Source organism: Rhinolophus sinicus, chromosome 2 (genome assembly GCF_057876585.1).
Source record: "Rhinolophus sinicus isolate RSI-liver-muscle chromosome 2, RSI-T2T, whole genome shotgun sequence".
NCBI classification, from domain to species: Eukaryota; Metazoa; Chordata; class Mammalia; order Chiroptera; family Rhinolophidae; genus Rhinolophus; species Rhinolophus sinicus.
Window position 1 is genome coordinate 65,882,365 of NC_142502.1, and position 20,471 is coordinate 65,902,835.

General features: G+C 34.5%; 1 protein-coding gene across 14 annotated transcripts in view; it reads left to right on the forward strand.

Annotated features, from left to right (window-relative positions):
* SNAP91 (synaptosome associated protein 91) overlaps positions 1–20,471 on the forward strand; it is a 131,235-nt gene that overhangs the window by 73,893 nt on the left and 36,871 nt on the right. For all 14 annotated transcript variants that reach the window (XM_088795575.1, XM_088795573.1, XM_088795577.1 and 11 more), the window contains exons 13-15: positions 1,517–1,635; positions 15,694–15,708; positions 15,850–16,017. In XM_088795575.1, coding sequence (XP_088651701.1) covers positions 1,517–1,635; positions 15,694–15,708; positions 15,850–16,017 — 302 coding nt within the window. The remainder of the gene's footprint in view (positions 1–1,516; positions 1,636–15,693; positions 15,709–15,849; positions 16,018–20,471) is intronic.

The following is a 20,471-nucleotide window of genomic DNA, read 5'->3' on the forward strand; positions in this document are numbered from 1 at the left end:
TCCTCAAATAATAATTTTAGGTCAACTCTTTGTTTGACTCTTTTGCCTTGAAAGGATTCTAACCTCATTTTAGAGTATCTGTGACTCTGATTATGAATGTCCTATATTTTGAGACTTAAATTTTGAACTGACCAATAAATCCAACTAATGTGCCCATGTTAGCTACTTGTATTACCCTCTACTTGCTTAGTTCTGCTTTTTATATCCTCATGCTTGGTAAAACCAAGTCCTTTCTGCCTCTATACTAAATCGCTTCTTATAAAAGCTTTCATTTGGGTCTTAATAAATGTTTCCCTATCCTGGCACTTATACCAGTTGTGTTTATGAAATGGACATCAAAACTAGGCAAGTTTCAGGGGTTTTGAAACTTTTTAAAGCATCATAATCCTTTCTTCAAAAGAATATTAGTTGAAAATCTAATATGTGAAAAAGATAGAGATGGAACTACTGTTTACAAAGAGAGGTGGGGACCCCGGGACCCTGATGGCTTGGTCCCTGATCTGGTAACCTTTAGGCCAGTGCTCCTTAAACCTGAATGTACATGTGAAACACCTGGGGTCATGTTAAAATAAAGTTGTGATATAGTAGATATGGGATAAGCCTGAGATGTTGCATTTCTAACAAGGTTTCAGGATGCTACTATTTTGGGAGCGACACTTTGAATAGCAAAGCTCTAGGCTCCTCCTTAGAACTTCTACAGATGAAGGGGTATTGAAAAACATAGCCTCAAGTGAATAAGAATAAAAAATATAGAAGTATTTTTAGATGAACCCTCTTAACAGGCTAACTTGATATATTGTAGTTTATTTAGAGAAAAGTTACATTAGTAATTATTCATTTTAGTATCTTTGGCTTATAAATTATTTTTCTTCTAAAGACAAGAAATTTTCCATACAAAAAAAGAAATACTTAGAAAATAGACAAAAGGAAAAAAAATTACCCATAATTTTATTACTCTAATATCTTTACTATTTCGAGTATGTTTCCTTTGTCACAGTCTTCATAATCAGCATTTCATAACATGTTTAAGAAAATTCCACCTTACTTTGAAGCATGTAGGTTCTCCCTTTTAATTTCTGCTCTATGACTTGGTGAGTGACCCATTGTTTGAAATATGTTTTAACTGTTATTGTCTATAGAGCAAGAGTTGGCAAACTTTGACCCAGCACTCAAATCTAGCCCACTGTCTAATTTTGTAAATAATATTTTATTGGAACAAAGGCACATTTCTTTGTTTATGCACTATGTCTCATTCTACAATGGCAGAGTCAAGTAGTGATAGAGATCATCGTGCACAGAAACCTAAATACTTAGCATCTAGCCCTTTACAAAAGTAGTTTGCCAGCCCTTCATAGAAGGACATATGCTATACTGCTATATTTTCCCAAAATATTGTCCTCTTATTTGACTTAAAATATACAAAATCTTTGATGTTTTTTGCATGAGTCTTTATTTAACAATATATTTACATTATAAAATGTCAAAATCTGATTTTAAAATTATATTTTCCTTTCAGCACTTCTAAACCATCTAGTGATCTCCTGGACCTCCAACCAGACTTTTCCTCTGGAGGGGCGGCAGCAGCTGCAGCACCAGCACCACCACCCCCTTCTGGAGGAGCCACCACATGGGGAGGTGAGTGAAATCAGACAGGAATGCCATTTTTCTCTTCAGGGGTTTTTATTCAGGCTATATAATTGTTACACTTACCTTCTGAGGATCCAAAATGGTGCTAAAAACTTTGGAGAGAAAATGCTCAGAATGGCATATATTGATTGAAATATATGGACAAAAGAGAGAGACAGAGACAGAAGAAGTACCTATTATACAGTAATAAAGTACCTGTAAACGTTCAAGTAGTCATATAGTTGTTTTTTCATATGTTAGAATAAAGGCATTCTTTTCTTGCTATTCTAAAATTCTGATTATTTTTGGTAGTTGTTCTCTAAAGTTCAGGCTTTAGAGAAGTAGGTATTCCTGCAAATTTATGAAATTACTCAAAGGCAGCATTTCTAGTTTGGTTTGTTCAGATATAGCCACCTTCATGGATTCCTTTAGACCTGAATTGGTTTTATTGACGTTGTATTTGACGTAATGCAGTTGAAATCTGGGATAGATTCTTCTTTGTGCCAGGAAAGATCCAAACTAAACTGATTGAGAGGACTGACACCTAAGTGCTTCATTCCCATTTTATCCTTATATTTCAGGGGGGAAAAAAAAGGTCTTATAAGTATTTTATTTAAAAAGCATATATAATGCTAATATAAAAATTAATTACTGCATAATTCTCAAAGGTGCACAGAGTTGGTTTTAATACCTTGCCCGACTGCATCAAACTATGAAAATAAATTTTTTTTAAGTTTAAAACTGACTCACTATAGAAACAATACAGATAAAGTGACATAAGCAATATGGTGGAATAGGAGGTGCTCCATCTCATCTCCCCACAGCAACAATAATTTGACAACCTTCCATGGACAAAAGTACCTTTGTAGGAGCATTGACATCCAGGTAGGAGGCTGCAAAACCTCAGTGAAGCCCAAGACTGAGGAGGGTTGTTTTGAGAAGGCTAGCCTACACCTGTGGACCCTGAAATGAGCTGTGATTCAGCTCCAGCCCATTTCATTCAGGGTCTAGGAGCAGTCCTGCCTGCCCAGGGATCCAGTGGGATAAACATTGGTCTGTGCCACCAGAGGCAGTCCCACTGACCTTTGTCCAACCTCAGATCCTGAAGCAGTCTTATGACTCAGCTCCATCCCCTCCCACCTCAGTCAGGAAGTAGTTGTACCCAACCAAGGGGCCGGTGGGAGACACACCCTCTAACTAAGTTCCAGACACACTGAGATGTGATCCAGGGCTACTCCTGTCTGCCCAGCAACCCAGCAGGAGCCACATCCATCCATGCCCCTGGTAACAAGCCTGCCATCTGTGTACCCAACTGCAGACACTGAATTGGACCCTTATCACAACTCCAGCACTAATGACCAAGGTCCTGAAGGTAGTCTTATCCACCCAGGGATCAGACAGGATCCATACCCACCCAAGCCCCTTTTATAGATCCACCAGCCATGGACCCACAGCAGACCCAGCAACAGCCACATGACCCAGCTCCATCCCCATTCAACAGCAGTCCTGGATGCAATATCATCAGCCCAGAGACCTGACAGGAGAAAGTCTTGCCCTGTCAAAACCAGTTTTTAAAGACTGAAAGAGGTGTTTGCTTTTTCAAATGTATAGATACCAATGCAGGGCTACATGGATCACAAAGAATCAGGCAAACAAACATGACACCACCAAAAGAAACTAATAAAGGTCTAGTAGCTTACTCCAAAGAAATGGAGATCTACGAATTGCCTGACAAAGAATTCAAAATTATCATCTTAAAGGAGCTCAATGATATGCAAGAGAACATAGCTAGACAACTAGATGAAATCAAGAAAATAATACATGGATAAAATGAGAAGTTTAATAAAGAAATAGAAACCGTAAAAAAGACCCAAACAGAAATCCTGGAACTTCAGAACACAATGAATGAACTGAAAAACTCAAGAAAGTTTCAACATCAGGCTTGATCAGACAGAATAAAGCATCAGCAAACTCAAGAACAGAGCATTATAAAATATCCACTTAGAGGAACTAAAAGGAAAAAGAGTGAATAAAGCATACAAGACCTATAGGATTCCATCAAATGAACAAATATATGCATTATGGGAGTCCCAGAAGAAGAAAGAGAGAAAGGGGAAGCTTATTTAAGGAAATAATGGCTGAAAACTTCCTAAGTCCTGGGCAGGGAATGGACATTTACATTCATCAAGTTCAAAAGTCCCAAGCAAGATCATCTCAAAGATGATTACCCCAAGACACAGTGTTAATTAAATTGTCAGAAATCAATGACAAAGTGAAAATTTTGAGAAAAGGAAGAGAAATTTGACCTAGATTAGATACAAGGGAATCCTGGAACAGCTATCAGCACATTTATCAGCAGAAACCTTGCAGACCAGAAGATAGTAGGATGATATATTCAAAGTGCTGAAAGAAAATAACTGCCAACCCAGAGTACTATACCAAGTAAATCAGACCTTCAGAAATGAAGGAAAGAGAGACGTTTCCCAACAAACAAAAGCTGAGGAAGTTCATATCCACTGAACCTACCTTACAAGAAATGCCAAAGGGAGTTCTTCAAATTAAAACAAAAGGATGTTAAGTAACAACAGGAAAATATATGAAAGTATAAAATGCATTGGTAAATATAATATATAGTCAAATTCATAATATTCTAATACTGTAATAATGGTAGGTAAATCACTTTTAACTGGCATAAAAGTTAGAAGACAAAAGAAATAAAAATAACTAAAACTATAATAACTTGTTAATATATAAAAATATGTTAACGGGCAGCCGATGGCTCAGTTGGTTAGAGCACGAGCTTTGAACAACAGGGTTGCTTGTTCGATTCCCACATGGACCAGTGAGCAGTGCCCTCCACAACTAGATTGAAGACAACGAACTGCCTTTGAGCTTCCAGAGGGGCAGACGGATGGCTCAGTTGGTTAGAGCGCTCAACAAGAAGGTTGCCAGTTCAGTTCCCACATAGGATGTGTGCCCCCTGCAACTAAAGATTGAAAATGGCATCAGGACTTGGAGCTGAGCTGTGCCCTCTACAACTAGATTGAAGGATAACGACATGGAGCTCTGATGGGACCTGGAGAAACACACTGTTCCCCAATAATTAATTAATTAATTAATTAATTAATTAAAAAGATGTTAAGTGTAATAGCAAAGCATAAAATATAAGCGGGAAGAAAAGTAAAAGTGTAGAGGTTTTATATGAGATTGAAGTTAAATTGTTATCTGCTTAAAATAGACTGTTATGTCTTATGTAAGCCCATGGTAAACACAGAAAAAAACTTCTAGTGGATTCTAAAAGACAAAAAGAAAGGAATCACAGCATACCATTGAGGAAAATCAACTAATCAAAAAGGAAGACAGCAAGAGAGAAAGAAAAAAGAAACTACAAAACAGAAAATAATAAAAAGGCAATAGTAAGCCTTTACCTATCGATAATTATTTTAAATGGAAATGTATTAAATTCTCCAGTCAAAAGACAGAGTGGTTCATGATCCAATAATATGCTGGCTACAGGAGGCTTACATTAAGTTTAAGGATACTCAGACAAATGCTAGATACTATTTTTGCTTTTTACCTTTTTTTCTAATAGCAAAAATCCTCTTCGGATTTCCTTCATTTAGCAAAAACAGCACTATTGTAGGTCTTTTGTAAAAGTACAGTGGCAAAAAGTGAACTTTTGAGAAGTGGAAGATACCTGTATATGTTCTTCTCAAGTATGCACATAACATTCTCCAGGATATTAGGACACAAAATGAATCTTAACAGTGTTAAAGAAGATTAAAATCATATCAGATATCCTTTTAGAACTCAGTGGTATGAAACTAGAAATCAGTAACGGAAGGAAAATTGGAAAATTTACAAATATGTGGAGATTAAATAACATACTCCTGGCCAGCCAGTGGATCAAAGAAGAAATAAATCAAAAAGTATCTTGAGACAAGCGAAAATGGAAACACAACATACCAAAACCTATGGGATGCCACAAAAGCAGATCTAAGAGGGAAGTTAATAGTGATAAATGCCTACATTTAGGCATTTAAGGAAAAGAAAAAGCAAGATCTGAAATAAACAACCAAGCTTTACATCTGAAGGAACTAGAAGGACAGACTTAGTCCAAAGTAAGCAAAAGGAAGGAAATAGTAAAGATTTGAGCAGAAATAAATGAAATAAAGACTAGAAAGACAATAGAAAAGATCAAACTAGAGTTGCTGTTGTTTAAAAAAAATAAAAAGATTTTTTAAAATGACATACCATTAGCTAGACTAACCAAGAAAAAAAGAGCAAGGACTCAAAAGTAAAATCATAAATAATGTTACTACTGATACCATAGAAATACAAGGATCATAAGACACTGCTATGAACAATTAGATGCCATCAAATTGCATAACCTACAAGAAATGGATAAATTTCTAGAAACATAGAGCTGACCAACACAGAATCATGATGAAATAGAGATCTGAACAGACTGATAATGAATAAGGAGATTGAAGCAATAATCCAAAACCGCCCACCAAAAAAAAAAAACCCTGACCAGATAGCTTCACAGGTAAACTCTACCAAACATTTAAACAATAATTAATGACAATCCTTGTCAAACTCTTTCAAAAAAAATTGAAAAGGAGGAAACATTTCCAAACTTATTTTTTTTAAAGGCTAGTATTACCCTATCAAAAACAGATAAGGAAACTACAGAAAAGTTAATTAAATTACAGGCCACTCCCTGGTGAACATAGCTACAAAGATCCTCAACAAATATTAAACCCAATTCCACAATAAATTAGAAGGATATACACAACAATCAAGTGGGATTTATCCTTAGAATGCAAAGATGGTTCAACATATGCAAATCAATAAACATAACACACCATATCATACATATGAAGGATAAAAAGTATATCATCTCAATAAGTGCAGGAAAGACATTTAACAAAATTCAACATTCTCTCATGATCAAAACTCCCAACAAATTAGGTATAGAAGGATTGTACCCCATAATTAAGGTCATATATGACAAACCCACAACTATCATACTCAATGGAAAAAAAGCTGAAATGTTTTCCTCTAAGATTAGGAAAAAGACAAGCATGCCCACTCTCTCCACTTCTACTCAACATCGTACTGAAAGTCTTAGCCAGAGCAGTTAGGTAAGAAAAAGGAATGAAAGTCGTCCAAATTGGAAAGGAAGAAGTAAAATTGTCTCTTCAGATGACATATATGTAGAAAGCCCTAATGACTTACATGTATAAAGGCCTAAAGACCCCACCATGAAACTAGTAGAACGAATGAATGAATTCAGTAAGGTTGAAAGATACACAACATACGAAAATCAATTGCATTTCTGTACACTAACAATAGACTACCTGAAAAAGAAATGAAGAAAACAATCGCATTTACAATGGCATTAACAAAGAATAAAATACTTAGGAATAAATTTAACCAGAGAAGTGAAAGATCTGTATGTTAAAACTATAAAATATTGGTGGAAGAAATGGAAGACACAAAGAAATGGAAAAATAACCTGTGTTCATGTATTGGAAGAATTAACATTGTTAAAAGGTTCATACTACGCAAAGTGATCCACAAATTCAATGCAATCCCAGCATTTGTCTATAAATAGAAAAAATAATTCTGTCATTCATACAGGCCACAAAAGATCCCAAATAGCCAAAGCAATCTTGAGAAAGAACAAAGCTGGAGGCATAACACTTCCATATTTCAAGCTATAGTTCAAAACTATAGTAATCAAAATGTTATGGTACTTACATAAAAACAGATACTTCAACCAGTGGAAGAGAGAAGAGCCCAGAAATAAATCCACACCTATATAGTCAACTAACCTTTGACAAGAACACCAAGAATGCACAATAGGGGAAGGATAATCTCTAATAAATGGAGTTGGGAAAACTGGATATCCACATGCAAAAAAAAAAAAAAAATGAAATTGGAACTTTATCTTAAACCATACACAAAAATTAACTCAAACAGATTAAAGACTTAAATATAAGACCTTAAACCATAAAACTAGAAGAAAACATAAGGGGAAAATTCCTAGACTTTAGTCTTAGCAATGAATTTTTGATAAGACACCAAAAACACACGCAACAAAAGCAAAAATAAGCAAGTGGGACTACATCAGACTAAAAAGCTTTTGCACAGCAAAGGAAACAATCAACAAAATGAAAATGCAACCTATGGAATGGGAAAAACATACTTGACACCATCTACCTAATGAGGGGTTAATGTCCAAAATATATAAGAGAATTCAATAGCAAAGAAGCAAATAACTTGATTAAAAAATGGGCAAAGGACCTGAACAGATATTTTCCAAAGAAGACATACAAATGACCACAGGTATATGAAAAAGTGCTCAATATCACTAATCATTAGGAAAATGCAAATCAAAACCACAGTGAGATACCACTTCACACCTGTTAGGATGGCTGTTATCAATAAGACAAGAGATAATAACTGTTGGTGACAGTGTGGAGCAAAGGGAACCCATGTATACTGTTGGTGGACATGTAAATTGGTACAGCCATTTGGAAAACAGTATGGAGATTCCTCAAAAAATCAAAAATAGAACTACCACTGAATTAACCAATCCCACTTCTGGATATATACATGTGGATTTGGATATGGATATGGATATAATATATTAGGATATAAATAAAAGAGATATTTGCATTCGCATGTTCGCTGCAGCATTTTTCACAATAGGCAAGATATGGAAATAACCTAAATTTCCTTCAACGGACAAAAGGATAAGGAAAATGTATTATATCTATATTCAACTGAATATTATTCAGCCCTGAAAAAAGAAAGAAATCCTCCCAGTTATGAAACGTGGATGAGCATGGAAGACATTATGCTCAGTGAATAAGCCAGACACAGAAAGAGAAATACTGTATGATCTCACTTACATGTGGAATCTAAAAAAGTCAAACCCATAGAAGCAGAAAGTAGAATGTTGGTTGCCAAGGGCTGGAGGTGGGGGATGGGGGATTGAGGGCAGGGTACAGGATGGGGAGATGTTGACCAAAGGGTACAACTGGTCACTTGTAAGATGAGTAAGTTTTGGAGATCTAATATATGGTTTTGTGACTATAGTTAATAATACTCTACTGTACACTTGAAATTTACTTAGAGAGTAAATCTTAAGTATTCTCACCACAAAAATAAAGATAGTAACTATGTGAGATGATGACTGTATTATTAATTAGTTTGATTGTGGTAATCATTTCACAATATGTATATATATATATATATATATATATATATATATATATATATATATATACACACGCACCATATTTTGCCATGTATAATGCACACTTTTTTGCCCAAATTTGTGAGGGAAAAATAAGGATGCACATTAAACATGGGTAGTACTAATTCCATATCTATATAAATGTTTTTAATTCTTTTATTTATGCTTATGAGTTAAAAGTATAACTCTGGAAATCAATAATGATATCTGCATGCAAACTAACCTGGAATACGATAATCAGTTTTGTTGAACTTGTAAGGAACTTGCAACGATGAAGAGCTCTTGGCCTTCTATGATCCATAAATATGATAAATTTGTTACCAGTACATAAAATTTCTTGTACCTTGTATCTGTTCTTGTGTTTTGTAAATATTTGTTACATGAAATTTCTTATAATATGTTAAAAAATAAGTGCTAAATGCCTTTATAATACGAAAAACAAGTACCTAAGTGTAAACAAATAAAAATTTGAATTAAAAATTAAAACAAAAGACTTTTTTCCTTGAAACTTTAGGCCAAAAACGTGGGAGTGCATAATACATGGGAGTGCCTTATACACTGCAGCATATGGTATATCAAACTACCACATTGTGCATCTTAAATATATGCAATTCTTATTTGTCCATTATACCTCAGTAAAGCCAGGAGGGAGAAGAAACAACACAGGTAAAAGACATTAACTTTCTGATGAGGAAACAAAATGTTAACGCTAGTTCAAAGAACACTTTGAGGAAGTGAGTATTTATAGATATTTGAAAAGGAATATTAGAATAAGGTGGCTTGGATAGATACAAAACTGGTTAATGTTTGATAGTGCAATAAAAATCATATCTTGAAGTTATCTTTTCTCCCAGACAAAATATTTGCATCACTAACAGACAAGATCTGTAATTTTATATATCATCTCAGATTCAGAGTCCTTAATTAACAAATTACAAATTCAAATGCAGTCACATTCCCCTAGATAATGAAATAATCCTTGGGTGGGCTTGGTAAATAGTTTGTTGGTATGACATCCAAAGTACGTAGTATAATCTCTTTATTTCTAAGTTTTTTTTGGTTACAAAGTAAACAAAAGATAACCAGCTCTGAAATAAAGTTGCTAACTATAAATGTGAGCATTTTAAATATAGGTGGTTTTCCATTTTAAATATTTAAACCCATTCCTATGTTGAAATGTTCAGCTCCAAAGCGTACAGCTACCAATTTTTAAATAAAATTGTTCTTTCCACTTCATTTAACTTTATTAAATTTCAGTTGGTAAAGGAAAATTATGCTGAAGAGACTTTATAAAGGCATTCTTCTGGTTCATATGTTTTCATTTTGAGCTTCGTTTTTTTAAATGTTTGATTTTTTCAATTTACTAATAATTTATTTTCATCAGCACAGTGTCTTATACAATACAGTGTATTATATTTTCCTATTTAAGATCCTTCAAAACCATATTTTTAAATCATACTTTCTCCATCATAAAATTCATATAAATAACTTCTATAGAACTTTTGTGCTTTAAAATTTAGTGTTAATTATAAATTTATGGGGTTATAAATATATTTTTTTCAGTTTTATATGACTGTATTAACTCTGTAATTCAACTGTTTAAATCAGTATGTATTTCACTCTTCGTGCTTTTTAGAACTTACCAAACATTTAGTGATTTATTTAGGACTTTAATGAACCGTGAAACTGCAAACTTATCTCCTTTAATCTTATTCTCTAGCATGAAATTGAAGAGAAATTTTATCTCTTTTTTAACTTTCGGCACCAAAAGAATGTCAAATAAAAAATGTTGACATAAGAAACGTCCAAACCTGTAGAGAATTTTTATGAGTTTATTTGAGCCAAACTGATGACATAACAGGAAGTAAGATCTCAGATGCTCCCGAGAATGGTGGTTTTGCAGTTTCTTTTATACCTTTGGAATTAAGAAGGGATCATAAGGAAGACTACATGAAGATGGGAGAAAGCAAGGCAGGGAAAGCTCTCTGATTGGATTACAGGATACTTAACAAGATTATGTCCCACCTTGAGGGTGGTTACTGCCTCTGAGGGGTCTGGAAAGGGGGATTACTTTGGCATTTCAAAGATGTGCTAACCTAGATGTACAAGAACAATGGACAGGACTTGCTTAAGGCAAAGATAAACCTTTTACTAAAGAAATTATAGGCCTAGGGCTGACTCCCCACCATGACCTGCTCAGTTAGGAATCTATGATCAGATCACCCTGTGAGGTTACTTTCAATCACCATTACAATCACTGATTTCAATCACTAATCACTGATTTCAATCACTGATTACAGAGACACGTTTTCATTTACAAAAGAAAAACCTAGGTGAACTCTTTTTAAATTTCAGTATAACATTTTTATTCATACTCACCTCCAAGGACTTTTTGCTAAAACATAATATTTATAAGGAATAAGTTATAATAACTAATTTTATTAGAATACATTTCAGTCTTGTTAGAAATAATAGTTACTTGTTAGAAATAAGTAACTATTGATAATTGAAACATCCCAGTATCGGTGGATACAGAAGAAAGCAGAATAATGTGGTTTTTCAGCCAGGGCTGTCTGACATGGACATGTAGTTTGTGTGATACTCAAAGGCAGAACGGGAGGGGTTCATATCCAGCCTGCTTCTAGCCAAGCTGAGAGCCTGCCACAATCCTGGAGAAAGAGGTGCTTTTCTTTTTCTAATCTGCTGGCACTTTTATTTACTTATTTATTTATTTATTTATTTATTTATTTATTTATTTATTAATAATTAGTATCGAGCACCTTGTAGGCTACTAGAAACCTTACTTAGAGCCTCATGGTCACTTTTTGATGATTAGACAGCATTAATCTTCTGTCTCAACAAAACATCTACAACTGCAGTATTGCATAGTAGTAGAAAAGCCAGGTAGGGAGAAAACACTAACAAATACATTTTCTAAGCAAAACAGTAAAAATTATAAACCTTAAGAAATTGGAGTAAACTAGTGTAATAGTTACCTTCAGTTTGCATTTATCCTACAGATACTTGGTCGTGATTGAATAGGATGGTAGATTGTAACAAATATGTTTTGGGTCATTTGACTAAGCAGAAAAATAAAATAAAATCACGTTCTCAATCTTGTTTGATGAGATCAGGCTGCTTCTATTATTGAAGCATATTTGATTTTTGTATAACTAGACAGTAAAATACAAACTTTAAAACTTTTTGGACCTATTTGGATGTTTTTATCTGACCCTAACCATAGTAAGATTTCATTTTCCAAAGACTATCACCACTTCAGGTCTTTATGAAGTTCCTTTGGAAGTTGTAGGTACTGGTAAATACTGCCATTAGGGGATATTTTGTAAATTACATTAATTTTTCTTGTTGGTGTAAAGCAACCAAATTTTAGTAGATGCACATTTTAGTAAATTTAATTTAAATAATGCATATAATATTTGGCATCATGTGCAGTAATAGTAAACATGTTTAAAAGAATACTAAGTGTGTTTAAAATTCCTATCTTTGGACCCATAATGGGTAGAGCATTGTTTTCGTCATAATAAATTAATCTCTCAGCACAAACAAATGAATGTGTGTGTCATATTGTTTTGTATTTTAGAAGTGGGAAAACAGATAATTTCTTACTATAAATGCTTGAAGTGAAATTTTTATTTTTTGGGAAACATGGAATTACTGCTAGGGTTTTATTAGAATTAATAGACCTAATAGAAATTAATTATCAACATACATTTGAAAGCTCATTAATATTATATGATCATATGACTTTAATAGTTTCCATGTGGAATATTAGCTATAGTACAAGCAGGTTTTGCAACCCATATTACTATTTTCTTGTTAATTAAATCTAAGGGACATATTTATAGTCTGTTTTCATTCACATGCAAATACGCAAACACACATACACACAAACACTGAGAGATTTATAGAAGCTTTGAAATTCACAGTTCAATAATGAAAATCATAATTTGACTTAAATATTGCTTGTTACTATTATTTGCTATCATGGGTAAGCACGTAATAAATATATTAACACATTTAATCTTCATAATAACATAAAAGTTTATCTACATCTCAGCAGAATATAGATTTCCTTGTTAATTTTGTTGTACTTCTGTTTCCTCAATTACAATGAATATTTTCTAGTAATTTCTATAATGCAAAAACATGTCCGATTATGTACTACTTATATATGAACTGTGCTGCTGTAGGTTTTTTGTATAGTTTAGTTCTTTACAAAAAGTGGTAGTTTTGAGAACTATTTAATAACTGTCCCCATCATCCTAAATGAAATGAAGGGACTTCCATTTGTAGTAGAGAAAAATTTACATAAAACAAGGAATAAGTAACATAAGTTATAGTTCATCTAGAAAATTAAGATTTTGGAGACTAAAACCTGCGGTTCCCAGGAGTGGAAAAAGTTTTTCAGTTTCAATTATCCACCAATATACTTAATTATTGCACAATTTCCAAGGAAATTTTATTTTCTTCTTCCATCATATCATTGCAGGAAATCTCAACACCTTACAGCTAAACAAAACAGTAGTCAAAAGCAAAAACTAATATTTTAATCTTGTATACTTCTTTTTAAAAATCTTTTTATTTCTCTCTCCTTCTAGTACACATAGTAAGTCTATTTTTCCCTCACTTACCAAATGTATGAAATAAGCTGCTCATTCCCTATCATAGGCAATAGCAGGTCTGCAAACTGCAAATCACATGGCTGTTAGCTCTTTTGCTATGTGACACTGCAGCTTGAAATAGCCATTGATAAGGGCAGGAAGAGGGAGGGTCCCACAAACACCAGGAGAAGAGAGTAGCCAAGTCTATCTGGCTTCTGATGACTCACTTTGGTTTCTAATTAATATTTTTAGGAAGTGTGACTATGGAGTAATGCATGTATTGACCCAGGTACTATTGAAGAATTATTGGAAGAACCTTCTGTTCCTTAGGATTTGGAACCTGGCCATCTAACAGCAGAATATACCCTAGCCTCAAGTCAACATAGATCCTTTTTTGACTCTATTTATTAGGTATACATTCTCACGTTTCAAAACTGTTTTTAATGTCAAGTAACCATGTGCTGTAATTTTCTAATGTTGTTTTGAAATAGGTAAGATTTGGTTAGGAAGAGTCTTGATTATCTTACCATGTTTCCCCGAAAATAAGACCTAGCCGGACCATCAGCTCTAATGCGTCTTTTAGAGGAAAAATTAATATAAGACCCGGTCTTCTGGGTCTTATAATATAATACCGGGTCTTATATTAATTTTTCCTCCAAAAGACGCATTAGAGCTGATGGTCCGGCTAGGTCTTATTTTCGGGGAAACAGGGCAGTATACCTGTAGAGGGCTCTACATAGTATTGGGTTTGCCAAATGCACAATTAAATGAATGTGATTAATTTTTATGCCAAATTCATGTCTCTCAGTTTTTTAAATGTCTTCTAGAACTTTTGGTTTACTGAGTTCTCATTTGTTTTCAAAACTTTGAAAAAAAAAGTCTTTCCAATGAGTCTGGTAAATTTTTTTATGATAAAATTTCCAGTAATATTCATGAATTCAAATATCAGCGCTGAGGTGTATTATGTGGCTGAGAGTAGAAGAATGTCATTAGACATGCTAAGTGTTTAACCCGAAGTCATAGTATGGTTAAGAATAACCCCTCCTAGCTTTTTATTTAGGTTGCCAACTGTAATCTCACTGTTGAACACTAAGAAAGTATGAATGCTGACCTTAGAAGGGCTAAAGAGTTTTGATGATGTATAATATGTCACATTTGTCTTTAAAATAATTCTCATGTGTTATTACATAATGTTTCTAAATGTTAAGATTATGCATCAAATTTTGAAGTATCTGATAATGTGAAACTTATGAAGAAGAAAATGGTTTAGGTTAGGGTTTCTTTTTTCTAACCCCTAAACTTGCATTCATTTCTTTGACTATGTTTTGTATGTATGTTCTACATCACATTATAGCTATTATAAAAGCCTCCACTTATTACAGGCTGCAGCAGTAAATCAAATAATAAAGATCAATAAAGTATGGTTAACCACAGTTTCTTCAGAATTGACATTTATAGTATAGTACAATCAACCAAAGCCAATGACATGGTAAATCTGCTAAGAAATAAGTAGTTTGTGAAAATTGTGTAGAACTGACTTAAGGTAAGTATCTTGACCTCCGTTGTTCTCAATTTTCCCATCTGTGAAATTAGAAACTTGGTCTAGAGAATCATTAAGGTCCCTTCCAGCTCAAAAGTTCCATGATGATAGTACATAATACAGTCATCCCTCAGTATCCACAACACATTGGTTACAGGACCCCCTCAGGTACCAAAATCTGCAAATGTTCAAGTCCCTTATACAAAATGGGGTGTATTTGCATGTAACCGACGCACATCCTCCTGTATACTTTAAAATCATCTCTGGATTACATGTAATACCCAATACAATGTAAATGCTATGTGAATAGTTGTTTTTTAGGGAATAATGACAAGAAAAAAGTCTGTACATGTTCAGTACAGATGTAACCATGGTAGGCCTAACTACATAGTACATGTCAGCAACAACGTAACATTTCTCTTCAAATATTTTTGGCCCATGGTTGGTTGAATCCATGGATGTGGAATCTGCTGATACAGAGGGATGACTGTGTGTTGACTTTTCTGATACAAATGGTCTGGAAAGCTAAGATTTCTTCAGTTAGTGCCTCACCCTGCTTGGACATTGGTGTGGTTGAATGTTTCAGCTTTATCTCTTTGTTTCTTCAAATGCTGACACATAATGGACATGGATAGACCTTTTGGGAGAGGGTGAGTAAAGCTTTATTTTAAACTTTTGTTTTGAGAGACTTCCATATCTTAATAACTGTCCTCATTTTGATCATTTGGAGCCTGGTATATCTTTTGTCCTTTCCTTTTCTTCTATTTTCCTCCATCTCTGGTGCAACATAGATTCTTTGGCTACACTTTCCTCTGTTCCCTCTGAAGCTCAGATTTCAGATCCATTTGCACCAGAATCTACTCCTCCTCCTACAACTGCTGAAATTGCAACTGCTTCAGCTTCTGCCTCAACTACTACAACTGTTACTGCTGTCACTGCTGAAGTGGATCTCTTTGGAGGTTAGTTAGTCACATACATGATTGCTAAAATTACCTTAGAGTTAAGGTGTTCAGAAAATTGTACATGTGTATATACTAGCATGTCACAGTGTTTAAGTACTTTTTAAATGTTTATTCATGTATATATATCTTCACTTAATTTTAGTGGTTTTAGAGCAGAGGTTGCACTGCTTTAGAGCCGTTTAATTTTCCATTTCTTAAAAGTTAGGATTTAAATTGCTGCTAGAACTCTTGTCCCATACATGCTCCTATCCTCAGTATCCATATGAATGGTACCAGACTCTCTCTCATATTTAGGTTTGGCGTTTTGGACGGATTCAAACTCACAGAGAGAAAAACATTTGGGGAATATGGGATGGGAAATCCTGCCCTAAGTTATTTCTTAAGATTTAGGACAAAAAATTGTCTGAGAGTATTTCAAATTTTGAGGTCTCTGAAGAGAGTTCAGGTATGCCCATTTTTACAACTTTAAGCTTGTTCCGTTTAAGCAAAAGCTTGGATCATCTTTGGATTTGAGACTTTGAAAGCTTATTCAAATCAGCATTTAAAATAGATTGAAAACAGGTTTAGGTCAGACTTTGAAATGACTGTCTGAAAATACGCTTTCCATGCAAATATACATTCTAACTCAGAGTTGATTTACAGCTGTGGGCTTGAGTCAGATATCCTAGACTCTGCCAGTATAGTGTTCCTGGATCTGATGAGCCATCTGAAGCCAGGTTCTTTATGTGTTCCCTTGTGGGTGGTGCAATGTGCAAACCTGGAGAAGTGCTTGTATCAAATCCATCGAGTAGTGTTCTATTCATCATAGTTTTGTGTTTCTTCTTACAATATAACATCATTCCCAGGGCATTTTGAGAATATGGTAAGGAAATTGGAGGAAGCAAATGTGGAGAGGGCAGGAGAGATTTGGCAGGGTCTGGTGGAGTTAATATATGACGTACACTCCTGGGAGCATACACTTACACACTGTCACATAGCACTGTGCTACATGCCGTACTCCAGGCTTGGAAGTTTGCCAGAATTACCTAAGACAAGGAGCACTCAACTAGACACAGCATCACAGCCACTGTTTCATACAAGGAATTTGCTGCTGCCTTGCTGCCAGGAATTTGCAAGGCCATTCCTACTACAGGAGAAACATGTTGTTGTTTTTTTGTTTTTTGTTTTTTTTAAATAAAGAAGGGGGGCTTGGTTTGCAGACTCTCGAATAATTTATTATAAAGCATTATCCACTGGAGAAAGTTAGTTTTTCAGTTATTTCTCTATAAATTTTGAGACCAAAAAATAAAGTTTTAACTTAAATTTATAAAATCAGCTTCTTCACACCTTCTTTCCCCTTTCCTCAGTAAAGGGGGTAAGGTACCCCTCCCCCCTTTGTTGGTGTTGGGTACGGGTGGTTTCTCATAGGCCCCTATTGACAGAAAAACTTCAAGAAAAATATTGGCAAGAGAACAATTTTGTGCTTAAATATTTCTATACCTTTGGCTATTTAGATTTTTGTTTTTCCAGTCTACTTGTAAGGAGCTTCATTGCCTCTAAGAAATCAATCAACTCCATTGCTTCCCTCATGGCTCTCTAGAATAATAAAGCTTAAGATATTTCTTTGAAATATTCTATATGCCATTGTGCTGTTTGTATTGTTCATTTATTACTGCTTTGACTACATCCGTCAAGTAGAGATGTATGTATGTTTGGAAATATTTTCATGATGGCATTCTTTCTACCCTAAAATGCAAATTTAAAGGACTAGTATTGCAGAAAATCATATAACTTAATGTCTAAGAATGGGGCTCTCCTTGTAATTTTACCTACATCCTTTCTAGTCATCTGGCTGGAGGTTGAGTACATCTGCAAATCTCATCACAATTATTTTTGTTGACCTGTATTGTATAGTTCTGTAAATGGTCTCCTGGCTTCTGACAGCTATAAAATCTCTATGCTTTATGTTTCAGGAGTCTGTCTATATGTGTCACTGTCTGTTTTGCAGTTTTCAGTGACATTCCCTAATTTTTTTCATGTTCTTTATTGATTTATAAGGAATCATCTAGAGATGAGATTTTAAGATCTTGTTTTTAACTTTCTTATTTATTTTAGTGTTGTTTATCCAGAAACCATCAGCTCCAACTCAAGTAGTTGTTTCAGTCTAGTTGTGGAGGGTGCAGTGGCCCATGTGGGGATCGAACTGGCAACTTTGTTGTTAAGAGCTCCGCTCTCTAACCAACTGAAACCAACTGAGCTAACTGGCCGCCCCTAGAGATGGGATCCTAAATAAAAACTTAAACTAAATTTTCTTTGGACATTATGTATGGCCATTTTAAAAAAAAAATTATCTCTATAATGGGCAAGTGGTAGAACTCTGGAATAACGAGGGCACTAGTTATATTGTTTACAAAACTTTAAAACATGCTCTTTTGAGATTTTATGTAACATGTACAGCAGTATTAAGTAGATTTCTTCAGAAATAAGTTTAAGGAGTTTTAATTTCTGAAAAAATGGCTAATTGTTTAATTCCATGGATATGAAATATTAAAACATTAACATTTTTATGTATTTTTATTTTATATTTTCATTACAAATTTAAAAAATAGGAAATGTCTGTTATTTTTAAATATTCAGATTTTACCCACGTAACATTTTAGTTACTTAGTGTAAGTTATTAAAATGTTCTTTTCAGAAATGTTATATTCACTAAATGTTTTATTTTTTAAAGAACATTTAAATAAAATCTGCTTTCTGTGGTTATATGTAACAGGACTACAAGGCAATGTTATGTTTAAAAATTTTAGTAAAACTTACAGATATAAAATAAGAGACAACATCCTTAAAAACATTCTATTTTTTATTTATGAAAATCTTACCAATAGCATCGCATTAGGTTGTAACAACACAGGGTTTTCCTAAGCACTAGAATGCTAAATTGATCCTAATTCCTTTGCACAAGCCCCAGGGTACCCTTTCAATCGACTGTGTCAATTTGTGAGCAAGCCTTCATAAGAATGATAGTCTGAACACAAAACCAAGTGGCTGGGAAACCAAGAAACTTACCTCACAAGCCTGACTTCCTTTGTACATGTTGGTTAACAAACTGAGTTTAGAAGAAAAGGAACGGGAATGGTGAATCTTGGGTTGTTGAGAACTCTTGGGCTCATAACTTTTGTGCTGAGTATGTGATTTAAAGACGACTTATGTGGCTGGAGAAGATGGGGAGAGTAGTTCAGTCTGGGGAAAATGATAGCTATTAGAAATATTTAGAGAGCTAGTCACATGATAAAAAGTTTGAGAGAAAATTCTTCCTAGTTTGCTAGAAGGAAAAGAAGACTAGTCTGCATCAGTGTTAGAGAGACTATTTTGCTGGGTAAGGCCTTGACTGAGTCCATAATTATAGAACAGCAGGGATATGCATTTCCAGGAAATAACACTGGTTGAAATTGGCAGAATATAGAAATGCACTACAAATGGGTAACAAGGGAAGGAGAACTGGATTGGAAATAGGTTTAGTTTTCAAAACTGGAAGGATAATGTTGCCATTGACAATGAAAGAAGGCTAGGTATTAAAAAAAATTGTTGTTTTTTTCAAAAAAAAACAAAATTTTATCATCTCCTTCAGTTCTGGGCGCTGACTGAGCTCAGCTGGATGGTTCTTGTTCAGGATCACTTCTGTGGCCACATTCAGACGGTGACTGGGACTGCAGTCATTTGCAGTCTTGCTCATTCGTATCCCCACCTCCTGGACTGGCAATACTTAACAGCCTGGGGCTAGAGTAACTGGGCTCCTATCCTTAAAGAAGTTTTGATGGGAGTGAAAGAGTTGAGTTTATAATATTTATTTTTAAGAAACAGGAGAAGCATTAAAAGGAGATGTCTTGCTGACAGGAAAACAAACAAAAACCACCTCTCCTGAGGCTAGAGCTATAAGTATAAGTCTCACCTGCTTACACGTAAGTAATAATTAAAGAGACCAGCAAGTCAGCCCATGAATATTTATTTGACCCCTAGTACTGATATAAGTGGTGCTTATTTCATCTTACACGGAGGAAATAGTACAGTAGAATGTGGCATAGTTCATAGCATCATAGTGTGGTGGTTAAACACACAACAATTTACGGCCAAATCCATGTTCTGCCCTTTGCTGACTGTGTGACCTTGGTCCATTCACTCAGACTCTCCAGGCGTCCACTCTCTTATCTACAAAGTGGAGATAGTAGAACCTACATCACAAAATATGTAGGAATTAAATTTAATAATGCATATAAAATACTTAAACAGTGACTGGCACATAAATACTAAATGGTAATATTACTGTTTCTACTGTTTCCAATATTATTAGCCTCAGTTCCAGGTTTTATTAGAATAAAAAGAAAGAAAATAGACCTGACTCACAGCAAAATATTTTGAGCCCTCCCAACTGCCTCTTAGACTTTTCTTGTATTCTGCCCCAGCTTTTAGGGTTT